At 36.8% G+C, this 26,567-nt stretch overlaps 1 protein-coding gene across 1 annotated transcript in view; it reads left to right on the top strand.

The window, feature by feature from the left end:
- kcnh5a (potassium voltage-gated channel, subfamily H (eag-related), member 5a) overlaps window positions 1–26,567 on the top strand; it is an 84,657-nt gene that overhangs the window by 38,311 nt on the left and 19,779 nt on the right. Inside the window, exons 9-11 of the mRNA XM_084431592.1 lie at window positions 20,414–20,613; window positions 22,239–22,491; window positions 25,888–26,084. Coding sequence (XP_084287718.1) covers window positions 20,414–20,613; window positions 22,239–22,491; window positions 25,888–26,084 — 650 coding nt within the window. The remainder of the gene's footprint in view (window positions 1–20,413; window positions 20,614–22,238; window positions 22,492–25,887; window positions 26,085–26,567) is intronic.

Below are 26,567 nucleotides of genomic sequence, written 5' to 3'. Positions count from 1 at the left end.
GGCAGTTAGATTACTGTTCAAGGTAAAGCGTGTAATTTGTTTGACGCTAATATACTACCTTCTATACCAGTTTAAGATGCAGAGACAACTGAGTCAGCCTTTTTCAAAACATCCCTGCAAAAAATAAAAATAAATAAAATTATATATATATATGATTTTTTTTTTTTTTTTAATGAGTGTTTTTGTCTAGTTTTCTAAAATATCTTAACATCCTTATAAGATAAATAGAATTCCAAAAAATAAATTGACATAAAAAAAAAAACATCCATCCAGCATTTTAGCAAGCAGTCTTTATTCCATGAACACACAAACACAGAGATAATACAAACTTTTTATTTATTTATAAAATGTACAGTTCTTTAGATTTATTTCTTTAAAAAATATCAAAATATTAGGGGTGTAATGATACCCTTATGTCACGATTCGATACATCTCACAAACTGAACTCACGATATAATATTATTGTGATACTCCAAGACACATAGTAAAAGGTTAACAAAAAATTTTCAGTTGATTAAAATGTGAAATGTTACATTGTGGGTGTAAATGAATAGGCTTGGACTTGGTGCTGATAACCCAATGCACAGGACGATGGTGACACCAGAATAAAAATATGATTCTGATTTTGAAGCTGAAAATACAGAATTATTTTAGACGAACATGTTTGCACTCTGTCACTAGCTAGATATATTTAAAATAATGTAGGCCATTTTTACTGGTAACATAAGACATTTGGCATTATCAGGACCTACAAATATTCCCCCACTGGCATTGCATTATTATACATTATATTTAACATTATAAATAATAGTTTAATGCAGTACTGACACTAAACACTAAAACTCACAAAGAAATTTTCATTTTGGGTGAACTATACATAATACATATTGTCACTATAACGATACATGCATTTTTGTATTGCGATATATTGTTACACCCCTACAAAATATATTTGAGCAATGATTGCTGTTTATTTTAATAGTATGACACTTGTGGCTCAGTATGTGGTGTGAGATTTCATTTTTAAACTTTTTAAGTGAGTGTCACTAGTAGCGCAGAAATCACATGCTTCAGCTTTAAAGTTTTAATTAGAAAGCTGACTAAAGGTAGTTTAATTTGGCAGACTCTAGCTTATAAAGCACAGCTGGCTTCAGATCAGATTTAGCGGTAGTGGGCCGCAGTGCTAATCATTTCCTGATGTGTAGTAGTGCAGTGCTTGCTGTTGGTTTATTGCGTGGTTCTGCACCGTCTGAGTTTCTTGTCATACTTCTCTCTGTGAACACAAATGACAGCAGATGGGGAGACAGTACTGTGTTGTTTGTGGATTTATCTCACAGTGCTACAATATGGTGCATTGCGTGGTATTCTGTTGTACTACATTAGCCAAATCCTATACTAAATTATGATGAAGCAGACATTTTGCATTAATGAACCATATGAATTCATAAAGACCAGCAGATTTACACAAACTGAATTTAATTGCCTGTTCGCAGAGTCATATTTGTGCTAATCACGGACATGTGGATGTACTTTTTCTGTGGTCTTGTAGAATAAATGTTTAATGCACGGTATGAATGAGACTGGATTTATTTTAGATCTCTGGAATTACCATTAGACTAATCACCAAGGCAAAGCCAGCTGTGCTTATCTGGCCCTTTTTATTTAAGTGAAACATAGAGCTACAGTTTAGACTCTTGTTCTTCTCCTTTGTTGCATAAATCGTCTTTGTTCTTCTTTTTTTAAATGTAAATCCTGGGCTTCTAGGCTTGCTAAGGTTCTATGTATCTTTGTGGGACTGAGAGAGAGCAATTAGGACTGCTAATTGCTGCCCTTAAAGGGACAGTTCATCCCTCATTACTCATGTTGTTCCAAACCCATATGATATTTATTCTGTGGAACACAAAATTTAAGTGATTATATTCACTGCGTATGTTCACTTCCAGTGAGCTGTTATCTCGAAAATTGCTGTCGGTTATTAGAACTCTGAATTGTGAATAAATCAATCAGAAATTTTGATTCTGTTTCAGAATGATTATTTTAATATGATTTTATACTGTTATAGTATTTATTCATATTTTAAATTAGCTTAAATGAGCTCCTGATCAAAACACAGGCGATGAAGAAGCAGAAACAATAATAATATGTAAAATAACATAATCACCAAGATTTTGATATATTGCATGTTTAGATATTTATACAACAAAATATTCTGTGCGCCATGAAAATTTGGTGAAAATTAAAAATGACAACTTTAAAAAAAGAAAAGAAAACGCTGGCGGGGAAAGAGTTAAGCTGATTTCATTTCAGTTATTTCTAAATTTATATTTTATTTTATTTCAGCATTAAAACAAAAATTATTTTTAATAGTTTATGTTAACATACAACAATGCTAAAGAATAATTTTGAATGAGATCAATCAGTTCTTTGAAAAGAAGCAGCTCAAAAGAATGATTTATTCACTGATCCAGGTCTCAAGTCATTTCTGCTTTTTGCAATTAAACTATTGTTGTATGTTTTTCTGCTTTTCAATCATTCTCCATTTGTGTTCTACTGGAAAACAAAGTAACATCAAATGGGTTTGGAATCACATGAGGGCGAGAAAACTAGGATTTTCTTTTTTTGCGTGAGCTATTCCTTTAAGACCTGTCTGAACTGATTAATAAAACATACATTACATAACAAATTGCCCGGTCCACATCTCCCTCTCTTTACCTCATGCACTCAAGCATGTTACCTTAGGGTGTAAGACACATGTGTGACTGTAGTTCAGAAGAATCCAAGCAGCACAACATTTTAATACTGTCGGTATAAGAGTTATGGTGTGTGCTGACTAAGGAAATTGATGCTCTGTGTATCAGGACTCCTTGGAGCCACACTGTCATGTGACCACTGTCTTATAGGTCCTGAATCTACCGATACCTTTGGCAGTGACCAGAGTGCTACTGCAGTACAGTTCAGTCAGCAGTAATGGTCTCACCCAGGGGCTTTCCAAAGGTTTATGTGTTCCTGGTACACCAATATGATAGTTTCTCCATCTCATAGACCTCTACAGTACCCGTAATGACCCTCAGTGGCTCATTTTTGAGCTATCTTTGAGCATCAACTGTTGTAGGGGACTGTTACAGTCAGCACAGGGGATACATTTGCCTTCAGTGAAGCAGACAATATCAGAGGGAACAGATCTATGTCTAATGGAATCACATCTCGTAAAGTGACATTAAAGTCAGCAAGTGTCTGTTCACTCTCAGCATGTCAACAAACAACAGGGGCATCTGTTAACAACCCCACAGCAAATATGAGCATGCATATGAGAAGTTTATGTTACTTTGCTTGTTGCCTTGTTCAGAAGCTTGAGTATCTCTGTGCAGTGGCTTGTATCCTGTAACGTAATGATTTTTCATAAAGGGATGTTGAGAATCCTTGTGAAAAAGAAGTGCACCTAATTGTATTGAATTTGCACTTGTAGTGTGCGTCAAATCTTAAAAGTATATTTAAAAAAAAACTACTTGCAGATAATATATTAAATGAAATTTCTTTGAAGTTTCTTAACACACGTAAGTACACTTGAAACATTAAAAAGTGAAAGTTTTACTTTAGAGTACATTTTAAATCAATTTTTTTTACTTTAAATGCTTTAAAGTACACTTATTTTTGATGTGTTGACTAACATCCTAAAGCAGATGTAAAGGATCTTATAATATTAACTGTGGTGTGTTATTCAATATTGAAGTTAATATATTTTAAATGTGATAAATTTCAACTTTGTCATTGCAAATATTTTAATGATACAGGTAACACTTTATTTCACAGTCTCCTTGTTACTTATGTTACATGGACTTGCATGTACGTACAAGCAACTAACCCTAAACAAACCCTATTCATATAGTAAGTACATGTTGTTAATTGATATTACTCAGTGCATAAATGTATAATTACACTGTAACAAGTACACCTCAAAATAAAATTAAACCGTTTATATTTTAGTTTACATTAAATGCTAGTAAATTCGGCAAAACACTGACCATATTTCAAAGACAATAGAAGAAATTATGAAATTGCATAGAAAGTTGTACTTCAGTATAAAGTATACTAAAACATTCTAAAGTTCAGCTAATTGAGATAAGACATTTTCATTTAATTGTAATTAACATGCAGTTAAGTGTCTGAAAACATTACATTCAGTTCTCTCTAAGTATATATTTTTTAAATATTTCTTTAATAAGTACTCTTTTTAATAAGTATGCTAAAGTGTACTTTTTTTTACAAGGGCAATGATAAATAATAAAGGAAATAAGCACAGTTAGATTTGTTTTAACAGCTATAATTTCAAGGAGACTTAAAAATGTACGGCATGTTAGACAGTTTAAATGTGTTACATATGACAAGATGTCCGAAACACCCCACTGGGAAAGTCATTTCCACTCAGCAGTTGCACAGTATTGTGTTGGATGTCTTTTGCTTCATTGCTTCATATGTCAATAAGCAGCAGTATTCACAAATCAAAGGTGATGTGTTAGCTTGTTCATTCAGTGCAATGCAGGGATCCATTCCTGTGTTTGTGAAGTTATTGATCTGCCGTCTCTGAGTAATTACTGACTGTGGCTGAGCGCTGACTAACCATATGCTGTTTTTACCATCTCTCCCTTTGCATTTCCCATGAAACCATGTTCTTCTGGTAGTAGTAGTGCTGCCAAGCACTTAAACATTTTAAAGGGGTATTGACATGGATTTTTTTATTTTAAAATGTTACTTGAGGTTCACTTATAATGTTAATAAAGTGTTTGCACAAAACACAAATAAAAATATTCGCAGAAAATGTGTTTATTTTCAACCCACATTCTAACCCTCGGATCCTTAAGGCTTGTCAGTAAAACGGCCACTCTTATGATTACTCACATTATTGCACGTGAGTTAGTGTTTTGAAAACATTATCCATATAGAACCATCATTTACAGACAGGACATTATGAAATTGTTTACCTACGTTTTGCCTTGCAGCTGTTGTCAGGTCCAATAGAGTTGGCTGATTCCTCTTTCAACAAAAGTTTCTTTGCAAACTCTCCATTACACTGATACCAATCTACAACCTGATTTGTGATGCAGCCTGTAGTCATCATAACCACACCATGTTGTTTCATTTGGCCAGAGGAGGACTGGTCCCCCCACTGAACTTGATTTCGCCCAAGGCTTTTTTCTCCATTTCTGTCACAGATGGAGTTTGGATTCCTTGCCACTGTCGCCTTTTGGCTTGCTTAGTTGGGGACACTTAATATTCTGCAACATTATTGATTTGACTGTACTGAGACTATTGAATGAGAACTGAACTGAGCTGGAAGATGACATCACTGTTTTCTCCAGAGCTGTTTATAGCTGAATTAAACTCATTCCATAACTTTACACAGTTATTGAACGGAACTGAATCAACACTCAACTGACCTCAGCTGAACAATAACACTGCTTTAAAGCAGAAAGCTCAAGAAAAATGGTATTTCTCATGTCATGACACCTTTAATCAAATTAATTACATGATATAATGGCATTCCATTACTTAATATGGGATTTAGCATGGCTTACAGGACATAGTTACATTTCTTTTTTCATTATATAATTAATTGTACAAAAATAACAAGTTGTATTGACAGCCCTACTCTCAATGCACCTGGCAAAAAGCTCATTGTTCTATTTGAAGGGCAAACGAACCCAAAGGGGAAAACAATATGTATAATTACTCAAATGAGTATTCTCTCCTGTATGCGCACATCTGATGATCATCTGTTGTTTACTTCGCAAGTAAATTTTGGGATTGCATGTATTATGCTAAATCAAATCTTTTTTTCCCCTGCTGATGTCATGGGAAAAAGAAACTAGATTGTCCATCATGTCTTACAGCAAGCAGGGACAGTGGCTGACATGTATTATGCAATGCATCATTATATGCAGCATTTTAAGTGGGAGCTCGAATGTGTCAGGAGATTAAGGTCCAGAGAGTTTATTGATCTTGCATATACGTGGTTTGAGCAGTCCATTTAAATGACAGGTATATTGATTCTACAATCAATATTGTACAGAAACAGAATAAACAGCTGTTTGTTTTCAAATTGTGTCTAATTTAAGAACAGCATACTACATTGTAAATGCATGAGTGTCAAGATATTTCATTGGGTCTATTGCCTAATGAGTAAGCTCAATGTTTGTGCAAAAGCTGGAGTTGAAAATGAGTACAAACCAGCGTGCACTACTGGGAGACAGATAGTGATAGACACTATTGTGGTGCATCCTCTGCTTTTGGGAACTCAGTGCCTCTCTGAGGTGACGTATTGATTGTTGTGATGCAGAGAGAGGAGGACGTTACTTAATGCAGCAGGGAAAGGAGGGTTCGTTTCGGGAAGATAGAGAACACGTTGTGAATCTCTGTTCTTGTAGCTGAGAGAGATTGCTGACCTCACTATTGAGAAAGAGTGAGTGCTCCGATAAATGATTATGAAAACTAGTGTCCGAAATTAACTTTATAGAGTTGATTGTAAGTGGCATACAGTATATATCGTTTTTATTACTTATTTGAATCTATGTCTAATAGCCGACTATTAACCCTTTTCATTCCGGGCTTCTCAGAACCAGAAGTCATAGTTGGGTAAAGTTCTATAGTGGTGAATGGAAACTACAAAGAATTTTTGTGTTCTCATTTTCTATAATAACAAAAGATAAAATCAGCAAATCATTTCTATGACTTTACAAAAGAGGAAAAAAATATAGAGATATTGAAATGGTGGTCAGAAGAGAGAAACGTAAATTTGCCATCACTTTCTAATGTCATCAGCTGTGGTAGAAAATATCATGCAGCAGCATTAACTAGTTTTCCGAAATTTAAAGGGATACTTCACCTCTGGGAAGATGAATGAGTATTTAAAACAGGTCATTTAAGTAGAAGAAATGTGAAGAAATTTTTGCATTTGGAGCTTTCTAGACTGAGAAAAGCCAGAAAATGTATTTTTGGCTTATGTGGATGAAAGACAACAACTCCCAGAATGCACTTGCTTCGCTGTCTTAGGAGGCCACGCCTACCGGGGAGACTACCGGAGACTACCGGTGAGTGCGCAGTTTAAAACAACAAAGCTAGCCTACGTGATGAGCTTGCGAGGGATTTAGAGATAGCCCAAAATGTCCGGGATTCGGCTTTTGCGTTCTACAGTCGCCATTCATTCATCATGTTTACTGTGGCGAGCAGGACGAGGCTGACGGCCGCGGGAGAACAGCGCGAGGCCGGTGGCATGATTACTGAGACGCGCCGGGTCTCCCATCTCTCACGGAGGAGCGGGAATTTTTCTTAGCAATGGTAAAACGCACATCAACCGATCACTTGTTTAGCGTTCATGTAAACACTACATTCAAATTCACCAATCGGAATGCATTCAGTTAGATTGAAACAAAAGGTGTGCATGTAAACAAGGAATAGCGACCGCAGAAAGCAAAAGCTGAATCCCGTACATTTTGAACGATCTCGCCCGCCGGACAAGTCCGGGAAAAGGAGGATGGTTACTTACTCAGCTTTCTCCTACTATTCAGCTTTCTCCACAGAACAGGAGCCTGCTAGCTTAGCTTCCAAAGAAAGACGGCTGACACTGTACAGAATTCTGTGAGTGAGATCCCACCCTGTATGGGCGGGCTGAAAACATGCGGAACAACGCCATCTACTGGCTGTAGTCTTTAGCCTCTGTCCAGAAAATCCTCCGATGACGCAAAATGACGATTTTTGCGTCATCGGAGGATTTTTTCCAGACAAAAAATACATAAATCTCTTGTCTCAGGGGGATATGAGGGTGGAAAGCATGGTAATTCGAAAATACTACAGGTTTTCTACTAATACAAAGCTTAATGCTAAATCCTGAAGTAACCCTTTAATTCCACGATATTGAAACATAACGTATAGTCTTAGAAATGAACATTCACTTCAAAAAAATAAAAAAAATAAAAAATGGCTATAGTTACAATCTAATAACGGACACGTGTCATGACAGTCTATGAAAAGGGACTGGAGGGGAACATGTCCTGCTCTATAGCAATATTCAAAGGACACAGAGGAGGCTGTTACGGGCTGCTGCGTATAATCTAAGGGACAAGGAGCGGGACACGGAATGAATGACTATAATACTTTTAATTACCATGAAGAGCGAGAGCATACATCAAACAACTAACATAACAATTAATACTGGACAAGGAACTAAGGAAAACTCAGGGCTTAAATACACAGGGAGTAATCAATGAAACACGAACAGGTGTGGAACATAACTAATAATGACAGGGGACACTGGCACATATTCTAGTCGGTTACAGATACAATTGATAGAATCATTTAGGTCATTTGGTAGCATTTTTCCTGGAGCCCTGGTTAATTTTTGACCCTGCTGTGTGGACCTTATAAATCTTCAGCTTAAGTGACACATTGATAGATTGACTGTGAATGTGGCACTTGCTCATGAGCAAACCCTAGACATCGCCACCTGGATGACAGCACACATAAGTCACAGCTGCATGCTGTATGACAGCAGTGGAGGAATGTACTGTCAAACACACTCTGCTTTTTTGACACTAATGTCATAGTCATGTACCAAGAACTTGCTGTCATAAAGATACAGACTAATTACCATATTACCTTTTTGTCATAATGCAGTTGACATTGTTTTTATTTCTTATTATAATCTATTAATAATACTATCAGAGGACAAAATATGTTTGTCCTGCTTTATAGCAGTGTTCAAAGTTCAGAGGAGGAATTTGAAATGATATAGGAGAGAAGTACAACACAGGGAGAGAGAAATAGAGTGATGGACAGAAATGGTGTCTGCCTCCAGGCTCTGTAGTAATTGCTAAACCTGACCGGGTGTGTTAAGGCATCTATCCCTGTTGGGCTGATGCTGGAACTGAGCCGACTTTATTCCTCCAAGCACAAGAGCATTACATTAACTTACAAATACTGGCTCATCTGGGTCATCGCCCTATAAGGGCTGAAAATGACTGAATCGTATCAGAAATACTTTTGAGTTAATTCACTAAACAGTTGCCGCAATTTATTGTGGTATTTCAGTGCTAAAACATGAACTTTATTTACTAATAACTACCCATAGTCCAACTTAATAGGCAGCAGTGTTGTCAGTGAAGGAATTTTCCATGCATGCTGATATGCAAATCAATATTTGCCAAAACAATGAACGATTGCAACGCTGTAGATTTTATTATCATACTATTTTGCTTTCACTGGTAATTAAGCTTAAAGTACACAAATATCTTAAAGTATCTTGATAATTAACGACTCATTATAATCTCTCACGAAACCAACACTTGTTAGTATTGTAAGCTAAATGAGCAATATGCACAGTGTGTGGGATCATCCACTCCTTGATTGTGGCAGATATATAAATGATTCTGTCATTCAGTCTTTCCCTTTTCGTTACCTGATTTGCATAATGCCTTTAGTGAGCCGAGTATGTTCTTCACCTATAAAGTAAATAAAGCGTATATAACATTTATTTATTAAATAGGGAACTAAAAGTGACATGCCTGTATGATGACCTGGCTATGACTGTGCATTAAATAAGCTCATTCATTTGTTCAAGACTGTTATATAATACAGAGAAATATTTGCTTCAAAGATCTTTGCTTTGTCCTCTGGGGAAAATTTCTTATGTGATTCTATTTAAAAAATAAAATAATATATATATATATATATATATATATATATATATATATATATATATATATATATATATGACTTGATCAAATCTCTGTTAACCTCTACTTCCAGATGGACCTTCCATTTCCCATGTACTGATCATTACTGCAGAGGTGTAAGAAACAACTCCTTTCTCCTCTTGAATAAATCATGCCCAGGGAGATCTCTGGGTGATGACTCATCAATATGAAAGAATGCTAATATAAACCTCATTAGCAATGAGTCACATTATTCAGATATCTTTACCCATCACTACATCAGCAGTATTACGTCTGTACATCTAGGGAGAGGAGTGCAGCACGTTTCAGTCAGTCAGTCAGGGCTTTTCTGACGGGCTCACAACGTCAAACATTTTCCAAGTGATGATTTATGAATAGAAGTGGAAGAGAGAGAAAGGACAGAAAATATCTCATCATATGCATCTTTTCTTGAAAGGAAGCATGTTTATATATCACTTTGAAGAATATGTTTGAACATCTTCATTAAGTGGGAGAGTTTGATCTGAGAGTTCTCATTTCATTCTCACATTAGTATTTCTGCTTTTAATTTCCATCTATGTCTGGTGGGGTTTTACAGATACATAAGTTATACTGTGGTTTGATTGGTACAGTATGGTGGTTATGGTGGTTAGTGCTCACATTTGTTTTGCTGATGGCACAGAGATTGATCAAAGGAGCTCACTCAACTCCATTGGTAATGACTGAAGGCTTCTTTCATAGTTCTACCAGAAAGACTCGGGAGGCAAAATTACATAACAAAGCATACATTTATTAACAGCCCAGCAAGCAAGTATTGTGATATAAAGTTCTTTGGCTTAGCTCGCAATCCGAGGGTACGGATTCTGAATTTCCTGCCTGAAGATTTCCCGACCCCTTGGGGAGGTATGGGAAGGGACCATCCTGGTGGTGGGGAGGATGGAGGTGAATGTTGGCATCAGCATCTGCGAACTCAGACATGTGTAAGTACCGATCTTTTATACTACGAGTATTAGAACACGATTGGTTAGATGATAAAGTAATAAGTGACGTAACAATTGAGTCTTCCTGGCAGAACTTACGCTAAAGCTTCCATTTCTTTCTCTCATTTGGCCTTACTTTTAAAGTGTGTATGGTGCACAGCTATAAATACATTTAATGTTTGACTCTCTGTTCTTTTAAGACCCCAAAACAGCACTATTGAATAAAATTAAGTCAATCAAGTCTATTTCTTTCATTTTTTTCTCAGATATGTCTACATATAAATTTATAGAGATGTTTCAGGGAGTGCACTGTTCTGCAGTTGGGAAAGAGATTGATAGACAAACATACAGACAGACAGACAGGCAGATAGGCAGGTAGGTACTATAGATAGATAATGTATATAGACAGACAAGTAGGTAGGTAAGGTAGATACGGTAGATATGCAGACAGGTAGGTAGGTAGATAGTAAGAGAATCTAAGAGAATGTGGGCGAATTTAGCAGGTATGTGTGTGCTTTGCTTTAGGGTGTGATGTGTCAGCAAACAGCGACCACACATTCACTTGAGCTAAAAAATATGAACATGGCCTCTAGCTCTGTATATTTTGAACATAAAGTATAAAGGTTTTTCCCTGACAAGTCCACTAAATGTAGACCACTGTAGCTGCATGAATGTATGGCATGTCAACCATCGTCTCTGATCTAAGTTTTAGACAGAGCTCCTCTCATAGACAGTAGCACTGGGATGAAAGTCAGAGATGCCGGCAGAGGGTTGTTCTCAAATTGTAGATTTAATTGGTCCCCTTCGGTCAGAATTACATGCTCATTACCGCCTAAAGTGCAGCACATGGCCCTATTATCATTATGCCCTTGAGCAAAGTGCTTAACCCCAGGTTGCCCCAGGGGGACTGTCCCTGCAATTGTTATCCTTTAGATCCATTATTCCGGAACAAAAAGCTGTTGAGGGACGACATGTTGAATTTGGCCTTTAATCTAAGTCCGTTAAGGTTAAGCTAACATCATCAAATTAGTGTTAATCATTATTCCTGATAGAGAGCGAAAATGTTTTCTCCTTAGCTCAACTACTGTTTGTTTGAGATGTTGCATTAATACTCAGAATGATGGGTAAACTCTGGCAGAAGCACGATAAACAAACTCACAATTGGCAAAATAAGCCAGAGATGCTGTGGACTCCTGCGAAACTAGAAGGGTTAGACCAGTTATTTTAATGATAATAAAGTTTATTCTCCATGAAGAAGTTCTTTTTGCGTAGATCTAAATTTGATGTCAGTATGGTGACTGCATACACTTGGCTTTCAGAAGACACTGGGGTTCAGTTCTTCCTGATCAAGCTGTCATAGAGTTACGGTTCCCACAGTCACTTCAAAGAGGCACAGATAGACTCACACGAAACAGACCATTCTGATGAAGGCGCGTTCATGTTCAGCTCTGCTAAATGCCACTATTGTGCACTAAAATATGGCACTTTTTCCCTAGTACTAAATAATAGGCCTACATTGCGTTAAATCCTAATAGGATGGCCTCATTACCAACAGTACATTACAGTCTCCCAATACATCGCAAACACTGCACAGACAATTTTTTTCTATGTGTGAAAGTTTTGGCCAGGGGAGGAATTGAATAGCAAGCTTGACTACACAGTACATTTGAGTTCCTCCGCATACATCTCAGAGCTCACAGGCCCACTTCTCGTGCGTAACAAAATAAAGACACTGTGGAGCTCTGGGACTCTGGGACCCTGCATGATCAACTGTACTTACATGTATTAAGTCATCGCCTTCCTAATCTTGTTAATATGGTTCTGCATTGCTGTGCTTATTTTTTTGGGGATGTGTTCAACACAATTACTCGCGCTGGGCTTGTGTGGACTCTGCGGGGTTGCATCTCACGACTTTGTGCCACCGGGCAGCACAGCTGACTGGAACAGCGCATGAGTCAGCCCTGTAAATATTTAATAAGAGCTTGGAAATTGAGCAGTGGAGATATTACAAGGGATTCGCTTTGTAGTGCTGTCATCACTCTTAATATCACTGTCACATCCCAGAGATCGCCACCTCTTCAATGCAGCAATGAATCATTCATTTGATGCTCTGAGTGAAGGCGCTCTGAGGAATCGTTCTGAGACTGAGCTTTTTGCAAAGTCGAGTGTATGAAAGATCTGGATTTAAATGAATCAAAACCGTTGCTATTAACACCTGCCTGAACAGACTGTTACTGTGACCCAGATGCCTTTGGGAATCGCTGTGCCTAGTGTAGATCCTTTACTGTGCTCATTGTTCAAAAGGACAGCCACTTTTTTGTGATTCCACTTTTTTTCTTTCTGGCCATCTAAACATCCTTAAAAGAAAATATATGGACTTGAGATATTAGGCCTTTATTTTTAGAAAAATCTAACAATACTGAATGAGGTTCATGATTATGCACGTTAAAAAAAAATTACCTCATTTCAAAGTACCTTAAATGTGAATTTTTTACTGTATGATTATTGTCTGATAAAATATCATGATTTCACGATTTCTATAATTATTGCAAATTGACCTTTTATGCAACAACAAAACCCCCCACAAACATTTCACAATTTTATTGCACCATTTGTGAAGATAGGCAGTTCAAATACACATTGCTACTTCTAACTGAAAACAAAAACTTCTATTTAAAGGTGCACTGTGTAATTTTTAGCGGCATCTAGTGGTGAGGTTGTGAGTTGCAACCAACAGAAGTTACGGTGGCCGACAGGAAAAGATGTAGTCGTCTGAGACAGCAGAGAGTAGCCAGTTCAGCAATGAGGTTTCTTTACAAAGATAAAGAAATTATGTTTACTTAATTATTCAGTAAAACGGTGTGTTATTGCAAATATTATTGTTACTTGGCATTACCAAGTACCAATTACCACATTGTGTCAATGTTTTATTCGCTTGCTTCTTTGCACGAAGAAAAACATGGTGACGAAACTCGTCTGCCCGTTCAGGACTACTGTAGAAACATGTCGGCGCATTTCAGTGTAAGGGGACCCACAGTGTATGTAGATAGAAATGGCTCATTCTAAGGTACTGTAATAAAAAACATAACGGTTCTTTAAGTAAGGTCTTTATACACCACTGCATAGTTATGTATATGATATTGCATTTCTGTCAACAGATCCTCCTAAATATTACACAATGCACCTTTAAGTTTCCCGCCACAGAATACATTTTTTTGAAAGATAATTGCGACTTTTTATCTCGCAATTGCGAGTTTATATCCTGCCATTCTTACTTCTGTTCTCAGAATTATGAGATATAAAGTCGTAATTGCGAGTTATAAAGTCCAATTCTGAGGAAAGAAAAACTGAATTTAATTGAACTGAATTGAGATTTGCAGCTCTGAACTCGCAATTCTGAAAAAAAAAAATCTGATTTGTGAGATTAAAAAGTCGCAATTACCTTTTAATTCTGAGGTGGAAACAAGCTTTCATAGTATACCCTTTAAGTAAATATAAATATAAATTAAATTAAATATAAATTAAAATATAAATACTATAATATTATGTCAAAATTAACAACAGGGTTTAACAACTAAACCCGAACTATTAGATTCAATGGCTATTTACTTTCAGAAATAATCATCAGCAGAGTTGTATTCAAACATTTAAATTGCACATTTTTAAGACTATTTTTATAATTTCTGATGATATACTTATGTTTCTACACCAATTCGTTGTTAAAAATAATTACTTATCTATCTCTGTATAATGACCATTAAATGTAATGTTTTATTTTGGTTTTAGGTACTTTATTTAACAAAATGTATCAGTTTTTATGTACGTATAAAGGTTTGCCATTGTCATTTATATCAAAATTTCACAAAACCCTAGTCTGGCTATCACCAGACCAAGCTCAATCTTTTAAGATTGAACATTGGTCTGGGGAGTCTGCTATGTACACAAGAGGCGTGATCAACGGGCAGAGTTCATGACTCTGTACACATTTGGATAGTCCTTCAACCAATTAGAACGATCCGGGTGATGTACTTTGCAGAGCAACGCGAAAACTCCAGGCAGGAAATGTGTAACCAAACGTGTTGATCAGAGGTTTGCAAAAGCAGCAATGGAATCGAGCGATTTTTGCAGGTTATGCAAAACAGAAAGATTCCAGTTTGCTAAAAAGAAGCCATTGAGCATCGTCGAGAGGTTAAAAGGAATTGGACAGAGCTGGAACGGCTCTGGAATTGGATTGGATTAATCCCGACAAACAAATATGCGGGAGCCAATCACAAACTGGCTTAAGCCAGTTTGTGATTGGCTCCCGCAAATTTGTAAAGGAAGCAGCAGAGATAATTGTACAGGTTTCCAGCCTGAGCTGCAGGGCGAAATCAAATTGCTGGCAGATCAGGCGGGGTTTACCCAGTCTAACAAAACCCTACAGTTCCATCACAAACCTCTAGGGGCTGTGAAACTTTGTTTGGGAAACACTGCCTTCGAATATTTTGCTGATTCTAATAAACAGTATTTTCTTAAAGTTGATTATGATTTCACTTTTCTAACTTTAGTTAGTGTGTAATGTTGCTGTTTGAGCATAAACAACATCTGCAAAGTTACGACGCTCAAAGTTCAAAGCAAAGGGAGATATTTGCTTTTAAAGAAATTGCTTTTTAAGGACTACAACACACGGCTGGTAGGAACTACATGACATTCCTCTAACCCTAGAATTTACATAAACCCCGTCCCCGGAGCACGATTTATAGATGATCAAGACAGAATTTGCTAATCAGTGACTAGAAGATAACTACACATAAGCTACATAAATTCACCAACTAACCATTTGGAAATGTCTACATGTTGTCACTTCTTCTTGAGTCTCTCCATCTTTCTGACTTCGGTTTGAACATAAAAGGCTATAAAAGTTTTTGAGTTTTTCAGTGCATGTCTGTGTGAGGTAAAAGGACACAAGCTTTTGTAGCTCCGCCCTCTGTGCCGGGAGCAGCAGCTCATTTGCATTTAAAGGAACAGACACAAAAATGGTGCCTTTAATCAGGGCTGTTTCAGGTCCTGTGACAATTTTTTTATAGGTGGACCTTCTACATGCACTCAGTTCAAAACCCATCTTGCTAAATACAGTAAACGTCACAAGGCAAGCTTCCTCCACTGCACATGTATCATTTTACTGTAATTGCAAAGGGCAAGGGTGACTCTTTCCTTCTTCTGCATTCAGCCCATTAGAAATCCAGTCCAATTGAAAATTCTCTCCAGCCCGGTACCACTCTTTCTTATTCTATCAGCCATCATCAAAAATGCATCTGCAAGGCCTTTGTTATTCCCATTATCGCCCCTTAAAATGGCATAAAATTGTCTATTACCCTGACCTAATGAGAAAATGTCTGCTTCAGTGGAGAAGAGAAGACATTTATGAAAACGATGGTGCCAGAAATGACGATGAGGAATGATGTCTGGCTAACACGCAACCATTCTTTTGACTCCATCAATCAACATTTATTCAACACCCATAGGAATATAATATACCCTTCTCATGAGGGGACCACCCACTATCATGTCTTCAGTAGATTTGATTAGGCCATGAATACGAAGTAATGCAGAATTGATGGGGCTTGATGCTCATTGAGAGCAAGTAAATCTACAGAGCTGAAGAGATGGAGTGATATCATAATTTCATGCGCATCATTCCCCCTCCAAATCTAATCATCATGCTATCTTTGCTTATGGACAATTTTCCACAGCTGTCCACTTTTTTTGAATGGAAAAAAAACAGCTTGGACATTCTGCTAAATATCTTCTTTTCTGTTTCATGCAAGAAAAAACAAATCTTTTATAGTTTAGCATTTTTAATATAGCTTTAACGGATAGTTCACAGAAAGATGAAAATTATATCATCACTCACCCTCAAGTTGTTCCAAACTTGTATGAATTTCTTTCTTCTTTTGAGCACAAAAGAAGATATTTTGAAGAATGCTGGTAACCAGACAGTTGACAATAGCCATTGACTTCCATAGTATTTTTTTCCTACTATGAAAGTCAGTGGCTACCGTAATTTATTACTCCAGACATCAGTGTCACATGATCCTTCAGAAATCATTCTAATATGCTGATCTGGTGCTCAAGAAACATTTCTTAGTATTACCATGTTGAAAACAGTTGCTGATTAATATTTTTGTGGAAACCATTTAACTTTTTCTTTTTTCAAGATTTGTTAATGAACAGAAAGTTAAAAAAGTTTTTTTTTTAATTCTATTGTAACATTACAGATGTTTTGCTGTCATGTTTTATTCATTTAATGCATCCTTGCACAATAAAAATATTAATTTCTTTAAAAACAAAAATCGTACAGACCTGAAACTTTTGATTGGTCGAGTATCAAACATTAATTTCTCTCTCTTTTTTTGTTTTTGTTATAGCTCTAAATTTTCAATTTTCGCATAGTCTGTGCAATGCAGTGATATTTCCTATTTAATTGGCTAATTTTCTTCTAGTTCATCATGTTCTTGCATGACCTTTATAATAACAGTAAACACAGCTACTGAAAAAACAACCCTATCAATTAACTGTAAGCTCTGGCTAATCCCTGCTTAATTACTAATCAAACACATATTTACATTATGTAAAACTGAACTTATTGTACTGCAATTGCCTGTGTGTAAATGACACTGTCTTTGCCCTGTTGAATATTATTGAGGTATGTGTTATCATGTGGGTTGGCACGTATTCGTCTTACGCGCATATTTCTAGACTACCAGCCAAGTTTAAAATATGTCGCTGTTGATGACCCTTTATTGTGCTCATTTATATTGATTGCACTAGTAAAAACAGGCAGACGACTGACACATGAATGAATCATTGGCTCGAAATGTATCTGTATCACTGGTATCTTGGCTAGAAATGAATTGCTGCATTAGAGTGCAAACACTATTATCATCACTCAGCCTGCGTTCACTCACATGGGCAGTCAATTAATGCTTTGGTTTGCATAGACCATTAATGTTGATAGAGCTCCCGCTGGTCTTTGGCATGCGTGTCAAAAGAGGGTGAATGCAAGGATGACTGGTGCACAGACCCTGCTCTGTTCTCTGAATGACTGGGATCTTGTCAATCACTGATGTGATATAAAGTACATTACCCACACCTCTTGGTTTTCACTGGAATCTTACCTCTCTGCCGATGCTGATCATCCTTTCTGTCTAAGCCATTTTCCTGTCCACCCTCTGAGAACATACTGGTAACAAAATAACAATAGATTTCAGAAACTATTTTGGTCTGTGTTTCCATGGAAATGCTCGGGTGTAAGTTGGGATAGGATTAGGAGGATATTGCCAATTAATGTCTGCTTGCAAATATATATTTGCAGACTAAAGAACTACTGTACATAGCTGACTGTTGCTTAGAAGAGATTTCTGTGAATACTTGAAATCTTCTTTGACATTTGACATATTTAGTAGCCAAGAATAAGTTTGATTACATGTTATTTCTGTATTTAAATAGACATATTACTTGATATTTTAGTTTATATTTTACTTTATATTGTGTCTGATATATATACATTATATTTACACACACACACACACACACATAATACTTACTGCATTATTATAATAGTAACATACTTTTTTTTTTTCAGTATTTTATTATTTTAATATAATACAATTAAATGTCTTACTGTTTGTGTTTGAAGTTGGATTTAAATCATATCCTAAGTTTGTAAAAGCACATCTATTCTAAGGGCCCTATTTTAACAATCTAAGCTCATGGTATAAAGCGCACCGCGCAAGTTCACTTAGGGCGTGTCCGAATCCACTTTTGCTAGTTTGACGACGGGAAAAATGGTCGGCGCGCCAGGTGAGTGGTCTAAAAGGGTTGTCCCTATTCTCATAATGAGTAATGGGAGTGTTTTGGGATTTACATGCATTAAACCAATCAGAGTCTCATCTCCCATTCCCTTTAAATGCCAGTTGAGCTCGCGCCATGGTAGATTCGCTATTTACATGACGGAATTTGATAGTGGAAAGACTGAACGCGTCTCCAGAGCGCAAACGGAACTGCTCATGCGCGAGGTGAAAGAGCGCAAGTAGATCATCTCCGGGACAAGCCAGATTCCACCATATGTTTATGTACACAATAATAATCTTTTACATTGTAATCCTTTTATTTTAAATATTTGCCATGTTTGTGTGCTGCTGTGCGTCCGTGTATTTAATAAGCAGTATGCGCGTTGTGGACCCGCCACATAAAAAAAAATAAAAATTGCACCATTGACTTTAGACCAGGTTTCAGTTGGTCAATGGCGCAATCTATTTCTTTTGCCTCAAAAAAGCAACGCGCCAACAATGCACCAGAACACACCTCGTTTTCAGACCAGCACACAAATGGTCGCAAATGCATTTGCAATTTAAACAACATGGCGTGAAAAAGGACGTGAAAATGATAACTGCGTCTGACTGAAACTAGCAAAAAACACTTGCGTCACGCTTGGCGCTGCATTGCGCCGGGTGTAAGATAGGGCCCATAAAGTGTAAAATTATTGATGAAACATGAATTTTGCGTGAAAATATTTGCAAAGAGCTTTTATCCAAATATATGTGCATAGGCTAAATACAGTTAATAATTTAAATGATTGATTTCAGCTGTCAGTCAGAATCATGTTTTTAACAGTGCTGCAGGTTTTACTTTGCTAATAGAAAATGTGATAGATAGGTGTCACGGGTGCTTCTACCAGGAACCACACGAAGACTGAGATTCAAACAAAATAGTCTTTACAGTTTTTTCCAATTGCTAACACACTAAAGTGACATGCACAGCACAATTATTTAAACTGACACACAGAGAGCAAACTCTCTTCTCAAGTCTCCAAAAGTCTAAACACATATACTGCTGTACACACATTTTGCAATTCAGAATGGCACTTTTTAAATGCACTGAACACGGTTCTCTGCGTAAGACACAACAATCTGACATAAAGTCACATGTTTGCCATTTCAAAACACTGCCATTCAAAATGACACTACATGAGCTAATTGGCCAATACATGTGCCACCTGGCCAAACACCTCAATGGTTAATTGTTAACACTTCAATCTTTTTCAGTTTACTGTTTTTTTTGTGAGCATATTTTTGTTCAGTCCAATGTAAATATATCTGCTGTGCATTTGTTGCACTGACTTGTTTGGTGAAAAAAAATTCAAATATATATATTAGGTATTTTGCAGTTTGGGTGTGTGGTTTTGTGAATTGGTTTAAGTATTTTGATAAAACCAGTCTAGTTTGCAAAATTGTGTGTTAGCAATTGGAAAAAACTGTAATCCAAATAGATCACAGGAGAACTCAAGGAAACAGACAAAACACATCTAAACATTGACGACACTGACTTTGAGGAAGACAGGACTTAAATACACAGAGCTAATTAATAGGCAACAGGTGAATTGGATATAAAGTCAAGGGAACAAACTGGCACACTGGGTCACACAGGCAAACAGGCACTGAACTTAAAAAACACTGAAGCATATCAAACCCCTGACATAAAGTATATTACTGTGATTTAATACAAATTGTATCTAATCTCTATTTCACCCACAAGCATTGATATGAAGCTCTCCTCGAGCAGCAATTCACCACCCCCATTTCTCTTCACTTTTAGATACTCTCTCACTTCAGTCTAGCCTTTGATTTTTATATATAGCAGCTTTCTAAAGTTCCCTGTAGTTTATTCTCTCCCCTCTCTGATTTGCAGCTCTTCTGTACGCCACTATCTTTGGAAACGTGACCACCATCTTTCAGCAGATGTACACAAACACCAATCGCTACCATGAGATGCTGAACAATGTGAGAGACTTCCTGAAGCTCTATCAGGTGCCTAAAGGACTGAGTGAGAGAGTTATGGACTACATTGTGTCCACATGGGCCATGACCAAAGGCATAGACACAGAGAAGGTGAGTAAACCTGTTCCTCTTTCTGATGCACTTAAAACGTCCTCTGTGCAGAGATCTAAATGAAGGGTACAAAGTGTAGAAAAGCCCTCTTGAGGGAAATGTGGTATTTTCGCTTATTTAATTGTTTAGAATATTGATGGAGAAATATAATTTGCGTAAAAAGAAACGGAAAGTTTGGATATTTTACTTTTGATTGAAAATCATGTAAATATAAAATTGTCATCAAATACACACTAAAAATGTCATCATAAAAAAAACCATTGTGTCTTTTCTTGTGGGGTCTTTTTTAAATTTAACTGTCTGAATAATTTTTGAATTATTTAGGCTATATAGATTTAATTTCTTCAGACATGGGCAATCATGGCTGATTCCACCAGTTCTTGTTGACTGGGAAAGACACATTTTAAAAATACCAACACTTTAGTTCAGTGGGCTAAGGATTGAGTTTTTATAATCTCCTTATTCTTTATAGTGGTAACATAAATAATGACTCATGAGAAATCTCTATCCTCTCTTTCTGAATTTAATTTAATTATGGACCCCAAATCAAGATATTTGGATGTAGGCAGTGATCCCAAATGCTAAACTAAAGAGAAATAATTCACGTTCTTTTTTATGATGGATGCTATCATTCTGTCAGAAAAGTTAAACAAAAAATAGTGGAGGTGGAGAAAAGAAGAACATCTTTTTGTCCAATAAGACGACCCCCTTTTTATTCCATTCTAGAAGAGGAATGGGAAATTGCATTATATCCCAGGAGACATCAACCCTCAGGGAATATGGCAGATCTATTCAACCCCTGGTTTAAATTTAGACTTATAAAAGATTCTCATAACTGGTTTTCATGCAGCGTGGGGTGAAAAATCCTGAGAAATTTATTGACATATGACAATGGGCAAACTTGAACATAGAATAGGCCTGACCAGAAAGATCCTGTACAGGTGACTGAGGCACAAAGTATAATTGGTTTTTGCAAAGTATTAATTGCATTCTGGTGAAGTGAAGTGTATTAGATATTTTGAATCGCATGCATGTGCTTCTGCCCATAATGGAAACATTAGCTTATGAAGCGTCCAGTACATGCCAAATTTTTTATGGGCACTTAATGATGTAATATTAATGCTGTAACCCCACACACGCTGACACACATACTGTACATATTCATACCTACACACACAGAATTTCTGGTCAGTGCATTCAAATTATATTTTTTTAATTATCCTACACTGCTGCAATGTCTCAATCTTATACAGATGACAGCAAAAAAAAAATATATATATATATATTTTTTTTTTTTTAATGAATACTTATTATTGGTCCTGTCAGTTATTTTAGAGTGACTGTGTAATCCACTCGAATATATACTTTATATGGAATGTATGAAGACAAACAGTTATAGATATAAATTTACAGATAATAAGATGTATTTGTCTTCGTATTCTCCCTAAACCCCTATTTGATACGATGTCAAATTTTGTGATTTTGCTGTTGCCAAAATCTAAATTAGACACTTAATATCACTAATGAGTGACTGTATTTGGTATTTTATTGGAATCAATACACAGTATGTAGTACGTTTGAGAGAATGTGTCATTAAGACAAGGTTTCCTTGTTTTACTCGTTAGGTTCTGTCCATCTGCCCTAAGGACATGCGTGCAGACATCTGTGTGCACCTGAACCGCCAGGTTTTCAACGAGCACCCTGCCTTCCGGCTGGCCAGTGACGGCTGTCTGCGCTCTTTGGCGGTAGAGTTCCAGACCACACACTGCGCTCCAGGAGATCTCATCTTCCATGCAGGGGAGAGTGTGGACACTCTTTGCTTCGTGGTGTCTGGATCGCTGGAAGTTATTCAGGATGATGAGGTTATTGCCATTTTAGGTAAGCTAAATTATTCTATCCACTCTGGAAATAAAAAATAAAAAAAATCAAGGGAGACATCAGGGGTTAGTTGTCACTTTGGGTAGTTGTCACAAGGGCTTGCACATAACTTTTTTTGGTCTGGTTCTCAAGGGAGCACCTGGAGATGCTGCTTTGTACACTTTATGCGGCAGACTTATCCTACAAGCTGTCGTCATCACTTTCTTCCTGACTGCTTTTCTCTCAAACATGGTAGATGATGATGATGATGTTTTATTTTATTTTATTAACATTAATGACACAGACAACTGCAGGAATATAAGGCTGCTCTCAAGACTGAATGCATGGACCGAATATACTGACACACATCTGGTTTCTTTCTCACCTGTTCACTTATAACATAACCGAGAGAATAATTACTGAGATGGGTATTTTGACATAATTTTTTGTGTATGTGTCCGTTCAAGCGCAAGTAAATGCAAAAGAAGAATCAATTTGGTGTTCGAGGGCTGTCTGAAACGTGCCTCTCTCTCTCTCTCTCTCTCTCTCTCTCTCTCTCTATGTGTAAATTGGCAAGACAAAAAACGTCCAAATGATAATTTTTTTACTCTATGATGATTAAACTAAGCAGTTAATCCACGAATCACATGCGTGTCGAACCGTGGGGCCTAGTCAGTACGCATCACGGATCAACTGCGATCCATTGCACCCAATAATTAATGAACACAATAATCATCATGATTGCTATGCTATCTTACCAGAAATGGAGAAAAATCCTACTCCAGTAAGTAAATGTTTCCCTGTCCCCAAAAATGTTGGTAGATTCTAAAAAAAAAAAAATATGATAAAAGATCAAATCTTCCTTTGTCTTCAAGAAAAACAAAGGTTCTTCTATAGCATCACTGCGAAAACACCCTTTTGAAACTTTTATTTTGAAGAGAGTATGGTCTGTAAAATGTAGTTGTCGTGTTTAGTTAGTATTCATTTCATTTTCAAGGACTTTTAGTTTACTTTGTTCTAGTTTCCCGCCACTATCAGTTGTCATGAATACTCTTTTAACAAGCACACCTGTTCGTAATGAAGTTCGTCACATCGCGTATTTAAGTTTCTCTGTATCTCACGGTCATTAGGAGCGTTTATGCCATGTCACAGTTATCGCAATTACATGATTTCAACTTGTAAAAAGCGTTCACGTCCTCGTAGAGCTCGTTATTACAGCTTGTAAGATGGGAATTGTCTGGAAGCTCCTACTTGTACCATGTGACTGCTGTACCACCTGACCGGTGCAGATTAATTTAGACATTGATAGTGGTGCCTTAGAACCGTATAATTCCCAGTGTGAGGATGTGAATAGCACTGAACATGACATCATGTGTTGTCATCTTGAGACTATGGTAATTACGACATGGCATGAATGCAGCTATTGTCGAGAATTGTTTGTGCATGGCACACTGTTTCGTTTGTGTTAGTTATTATTCCATTGCCAAGTTTTCTTCATGTTAATATGTCTGATATTTTTTTATACTACCTTTTTAGATTTTTTTTTACTTCACATTTTGATAACAAGGCTGTAATAAGCACTGTTATTTTTGTATTATCTACTATGTACTATTATAGTATACTTTGATATTATAATATCATAAATAATATAAGTAGCCTATATATAGTTTATGATACTTTTCATTTTTATTAGTAAGTGACAACATGCCCCTCTGTAGTCACAGAAGATCAGCTGTGTTTTTTGGCCACTAACGGTGGAAATGTTCAATAGCATTTAATAGCTATTGACAATTTTGTTTAATAGCAATGGCCAAGACTTCAAGATATGTGCCTGTACAAAAATTAAGACACTCGTAAAACAGGCTGACAGTATCCAGTATATTCTGTTTTTAAGCAGGTTGGATATTCTTGAATAAAAACAGAATCCTGTTTTATTTCAATATATGCTTTGAAATAATTCCTGCACAACATCCGAGCATTCTCATTAAACTCAAGAAAGGCCGATACTGCACAAATAGGCAGTTTGTAGTACTGTAATACTTCAGAGCTCTGCAGGTTTTCCATAGGCCACATACCCCGGCTCCAAAAACCTACCAAGCTTCAGATAAGTGCAGAAAAATAACAAACTTATAAAGGACACAATACTAACGCAGTGGATCCTAAAATATGGTTTTCACACAGGGTCTTGCACAGTGAACTCTCTAACATCCATTCTCTGAAGAAACATAAAAGCCCACAGTTCACTCCATGTGCTATATGTGGCATTTGTTTCTCTGTCCACGGCGTCTTATCCTGCTGTAATGGAACTGTGGGGACCGATTCTCCATCAATTGATTGTTGAGTCTTTTGTTTCACAGGGATGTTCACTGATAGTTCACACAGTCTCAGTTCAGCCAGTGCTATAACGATGACCAGAGAAACAGGCATATTTTTAAGCACAAATACAGACTGCTCTTGTAAAAGATGAGGAAGCCCAGGCTCGTAAACGTCTTGAATTTGAGAAAGCAACAACAATTCTGGCCTTGTGCATCTTCTAGTTCTTTTGTAGCTTTATTTTTCCCCCTGAAATGTCTCTGCAACAAAGGGACAGTTACTAACGCTGTATTTAACTCTGAGCCTGGAACCAATTCCACTATGAACAATAAAAACAGACGGCTATTTTGTTGTGAAGAACATGTGCGCAAACAGTAACATTTACTGTAAGAGATTTCTCTCTCTTTGACTGGACTATTTCTTGATCTCTTTATCTCTCGAGTCTTGCTGATGTACCGCTGCCGCAAGAATGTGACATGCCCTTCACTGACGCGGTGTAATAGCAAATGACATGACATTAGACCTTATGAGACACCGTAGAGGGGAAGTTAATGCCTCTTCTCTCTAATGGGGAATCAGATCAGATGCTCTTTTGTTTTAATGATTATGAAATGAAATAAGATGCGAGTGCTGTGAGTTAATTAGCCCCAAGGCGTTTACTTGAACCCACCAGACTAAACCTGCTGGGCTCCTAATGATGCCCCTCATCAAAAGCCCTGAACACTGGGTACTTTGTAGAGATTCTCTCATGAGTGTGGTGTGAGAACTTAGAAGATACTTAGGTATACTGTAAGAAGATCAAGTCAGTCTGTTTGATTCAGAGTAGCTAAAAAAAGAAAGAAAAAAAAGCTCAAATACAAGCCCTTAGCTAGAACTATCAACATTTACAGTTGCAGTAAAACATTAAGAAGCTCAACTGTTTTTAACTTCGACAATAAGAAGAAATGTAGCTGAACAACATGCTGAAGACTAATGTCTGCTAAATTCACTGGGATCATTTTATGGCCAATTGCAGAAATCCAAGCAAATCCAAAGGGTTCACATGCTTTTTTCCTGCAACTTTATTAATGGTGTCATTTATTTAATTCCTCTCTTCTGTCCCAGGTAAGGGTGATGTGTTCGGTGACGTGTTCTGGAAGGAATCCTCACTGGCACATGCCTGTGCTAATGTGAGGGCTCTGACGTACTGTGACCTGCATGTCATCAGGAGGGACGCGTTACTCAAAGTGCTGGAGTTCTACACAGCCTTCGCCAACTCCTTCTCCCGAAATCTCTTCCTCACCTGCAACCTCCGCAAGCGGGTAAGCGCCACATACTCGCTCTTGTCGTGACCAAATATCACATTCTAATGGGAAGAGACTTTGCTGAATCCATTCTGATATTTGAAAAGCCTTGGAGAATAGAATGCAAGCATGATCGCTCACTTTTTCTCCAGTCTTGGTTCAAGAAGACTTTTTCCCCATTCATTTTCTGCATTGGCATTTAAAAATAAGGGCGTTAAAAACCTGAACAAAATTAACCAGCTATGCGATGAATTACATGATGATAAACTGATTTAAAGCAAAATGAACCAGAAAAATTAAATAACAATCCCATGAATCATTGCAAATAACATATTTGGATAAAAAATTGCTAGGGATTTGCGGCATATGGATAGCATATTGGTTATCAGCATTATTTGTTTTATTTATTTAATTTTTATTAAATTTTTTATCAGTAGCTATTGATCAACATTGGATATTTGATTGTTCATGTTTATTTCCTCAATTTTTACATTTAGATTA

The sequence above is a fragment of the Rutilus rutilus genome, assembly GCF_951802725.1.
Source record: "Rutilus rutilus genome assembly, chromosome: 15".
Taxonomy (NCBI): Eukaryota; Metazoa; Chordata; class Actinopteri; order Cypriniformes; family Leuciscidae; genus Rutilus; species Rutilus rutilus.
The sequence above is the reverse complement of the archived record's forward strand: the minus strand, read 5'-3'. Positions and strand labels throughout refer to the sequence as shown.